The sequence below is a fragment of the Hipposideros armiger genome, unplaced genomic scaffold (genome assembly GCF_001890085.2).
Source record: "Hipposideros armiger isolate ML-2016 unplaced genomic scaffold, ASM189008v1 scaffold_62, whole genome shotgun sequence".
NCBI lineage: Eukaryota > Metazoa > Chordata > Mammalia > Chiroptera > Hipposideridae > Hipposideros > Hipposideros armiger.
In genome coordinates, this window is record NW_017731412.1 from 890385 (window position 1) to 894006 (window position 3622).

At 38.8% G+C, this 3622-nt stretch overlaps 1 protein-coding gene across 2 annotated transcripts in view; it reads right to left on the minus strand.

Annotated features, from left to right (window-relative positions):
* The window catches only part of NAA25 (N-alpha-acetyltransferase 25, NatB auxiliary subunit), a 64461-nt gene that overhangs the window by 52037 nt on the left and 8802 nt on the right, over window positions 1–3622 (minus strand). For both annotated transcript variants that reach the window (XM_019641663.1, XM_019641662.1), the window contains exon 2: window positions 3180–3318. In XM_019641663.1, the coding sequence (XP_019497208.1) occupies window positions 3180–3318 (139 nt within the window). The remainder of the gene's footprint in view (window positions 1–3179; window positions 3319–3622) is intronic.

Consider the following 3622-nt stretch of genomic DNA (forward strand, 5'->3'; position numbering starts at 1 on the left):
CATCTTAGCTGTAGAGGGCAGTGCCACTGGCCCTCATATGTGGGATCCGAACCGGGGCCCTCTGGCGTCCCAAGCCAGTTCTTAACCATCACGCCACTCGGCCGGCCCTATAGATTGTTTTTACATAAATTGAAGCTTAAAAGTCAGCTTACAGAAAAATATTAAGTAAATAACAATACAGATAATACTATAATAAAGCTAAAATCATCAGATTGGGTAAAAAAGAATGATAGAAATTTGGAAAACATTGGGTTAAATCATTGGCAATGGACTATGAAAATCTGTTGAATGACTGAGCAAGCCACCCTCCTGGATATGTGTGACACCTGATCCAGATGAGTGAGAAACTAAAAGCTAATAAGACAGATTAGAAAAAAAAAAAAGGATTTTGTGCCAGAAAAGTAATATAAATGTGTGTGTGTGTGTGTGTGTGTGTGTGTTCTAAAGACTATGGGAATATTTTTTCTTTCAAACTTCTCTATTTCTAGTTTGCAGTTGCTGACCTAGCAATTCCTGTATTCTGTACAAATGTATTAAGTGCCATACCTGACCATCACTTCCACCCCTCGGGTCCCCCTAACCACTAGAAACATTTTAAAATGGATAATAATGGTAAAAGAAAGTACTGATGCCCACCAAGTCACAAGAGTACAAAATCTGTTGAGAACCACATAGCACAAGGGAATCATTTTAGAAAAAGGAGAATAATAATACAGGTGTTCTAGTAAGGTCATGGGTGGTTTTCAAAAACCAAAAATACAATAACTAAACTAACCAATTTATGAGTAATGAGATGCACTCAAGATGTTTCAACTAATCAAATTTCTGCACAGAAAAAGCTCTTCCAAACCTAGAATTTCAACCCTCCACATCTCATCAACCCACAATTTCACAATTATCCACCCTCACAGCCCTGTCCACGTCTACCCTCAATAATATTCAGCAAGAGCTGAGGTCACTGGCAACATTTCCAACAGTTGTAAAATCCTGAAACCTTGGCAATACAAACAACGCCATACATAGATAGTGATGATGCTGAATCTGAGCTTGGTAAAGGTCTGGGCTCTCCAGTAAAAATACCTGTGTTCAAATCCTAGCTCTACAATTTAGTAGCTGCAAGTTAATCTCTGGCTTTCAGTTCACTACCAACACAATCATCTTACCCACCTAATAGAATAGTTAGCACACAAATAAGCACTCAATGCTGACAGTCATTGGACTTTTAGCTGGTGGGCAAGCACCACCATGGGGTGAGCTTGTTCATCTGTCAGTTAACGAATGTCTGAATTCAAGGGACAATAGTGGTTTGAGGTACTAATGTATTTTAACACAAAAGCAGGGGCTATCCCCAAGTCTGGAGGTCAAAAGTGCTCAAATCAAGGACAATCTGTACCCTTTCTTTTCCTATTCCTGCCAGTTTATAGTAATCGCCTTGGAATTCCTAAAGAAAGCTTCTTCTACTCCTCTTCCCATGTAACTATAACAAAAGCTGCATAATTCTGCTTTCAGTTTTGAGAATATGACATGTCACTTCTGGTTAACATATCCTGATGTTTAGAAATGTGAAATGGACAAGGTTTTTCTTTTTGGATAGTTCAAAACACTATTAATTCTAAATGACTTATGGGACACCAAAGGCATTTCCTGTGGTCCTCAAGAACAATTTCAGAAACCCAATTATTCTTAAAAGTATTAAATCTTTTTAGTTAAAAAAGTCCGCAGGCAGCTGCTGCACAGAGCTGTACTGAGCCACAAATTCTGAACCTTGGATTCGGGTCTTACCCTCAATCACCCACGTACATGTCATCCCTTCCCTCTGAAAACACTATATACTGGAGGGCATGAGGCTATGCAGCCCTGAGGAAATGGTAGAGTCCTACCTCGGCCATTCACCACCTGTGTGACCTTTGGCAAGTCAATGTCTTCAGCTCAAAATGAGGGTGGTTTCTAGCCCAGTGATTAAGAGGGTGAGCCTGGGACAGTCCACAGGGGTTCAGAGCCTAGCTCCACCAAATATTAGCTGAGTTGACTTTAGACACGTGACACATCAATAAAGCCCCAGTTTCCTCATCTGTAAAAAAAAAAAATGGGTGGTGGGGGGGGGTTGGTGGGACTAGAAAAAACTACCCACCACCTCATGAGAATATGTGAAGATTAAATGAGATAACCCATATATGAAAAAACCAAGGGCACAGTGACTGACATAATCAGTAGTCTATACATGCTAGCTATTATTATTATTATTATTATTATTATTATTATTATTATTACCCATCTCACAGAGTTGTTGCTAGGCTCAAATGAGAGGCAAGAGCAAAANCACTTCATTCCACATACCGTTCAGGCATCAGCAGCGCTGCTGGGTGTATGCTCGGCTGTTATGCAATTTTGCTGTTATGCGATTTTACCACACTCACAAAATCGCACACAGCCAACCATATAACAAACTCTGTATTTTGAGTGGAAATGTTAGGGGGTCGTCTTATACGCCGAGTCGTCTTATACGCCGGCAAATACGGTACCTCTTGGAAGGTAAACGGGGAAATGCAATTGATGAATATAGAAAGCATTCTTAGTACTGATAATGCTCTATTTAGTTGGGCAGTAGGTTCATGAATGTTCATTATGCCACATCAAACTGTCTACTGTTACATAAAATATATTCTTCTAAAATACGAATTATTAAAAAAAATGTATTATTTCATAATAAAATATTTAAGAAATCAACAATAAAAAATCTTTATTTACAGATGAAATAGAAGACTATCTAAAATATGCTTAGAAATAATCTGGCAGCGGGAGGGGTACAGATAAAATTGGCCACATGTCACTAATTGCTGAAGGTAGGTAATGGGTACAATGTGATTTATTATGCTATTCTGTTTTTGTCTTTGCTTGAAATTTTCCATATTAAAAAGTGAAGAAAAGGGTAACTCTTCCACTTAGCAAATCAAAATGTACAATTGAAACTCAAGTTCTCATTCCAATTCAAGGATCCTAATACATGTAACATATCCTTTTTGTTTACAGTCTTCGGAAATCATGGTTAATGTGTTATTTTACCTTTTCCACCAGGTCAAATAATAAGTGATAAGTAAATCAGACAAATAGAGAATTCAATCAGAACTATCCAAACACTTAAGCTCAGGTTTAAAAGCAATGAAAAGAAAGAAACGTACGTCGATGCATCTCCCGGTAAAGAATAGTCAGTGCCTGCAGCGAGTTGTCATCTGTGGGTTCGAGGGCTGCCACCTCCTGCGCCAAGGTGAAGGCTTCCTCTTGCTTTCCAGTTCTCTGTAAACCAATTGCCTTTAAAACCTAACAGAAAGAAAAAACAAATCAGGTTTAAAAGGACAGAAAAGGAAATATGAACCATAGAAAGCCGATTTGAAAGAACTAGATAAGTTGTAAGGTATGCCTTGATTGCTGATCAACTAAACCATTTTATAAAAATACAGCCAAATCAAGATTCTTCCCTATTTCAGTCATATTAAGAATGCAAAACATTGCTTAAAAAAAATTCTGTGGGGCCAGCCGAGTGGCACATTGGTTAAGAGCTGGCTTGGGACGCCAGAGGGCCCCGGTTTGGATCCCACATATGAGGGCCAGTGACACTGCCCTC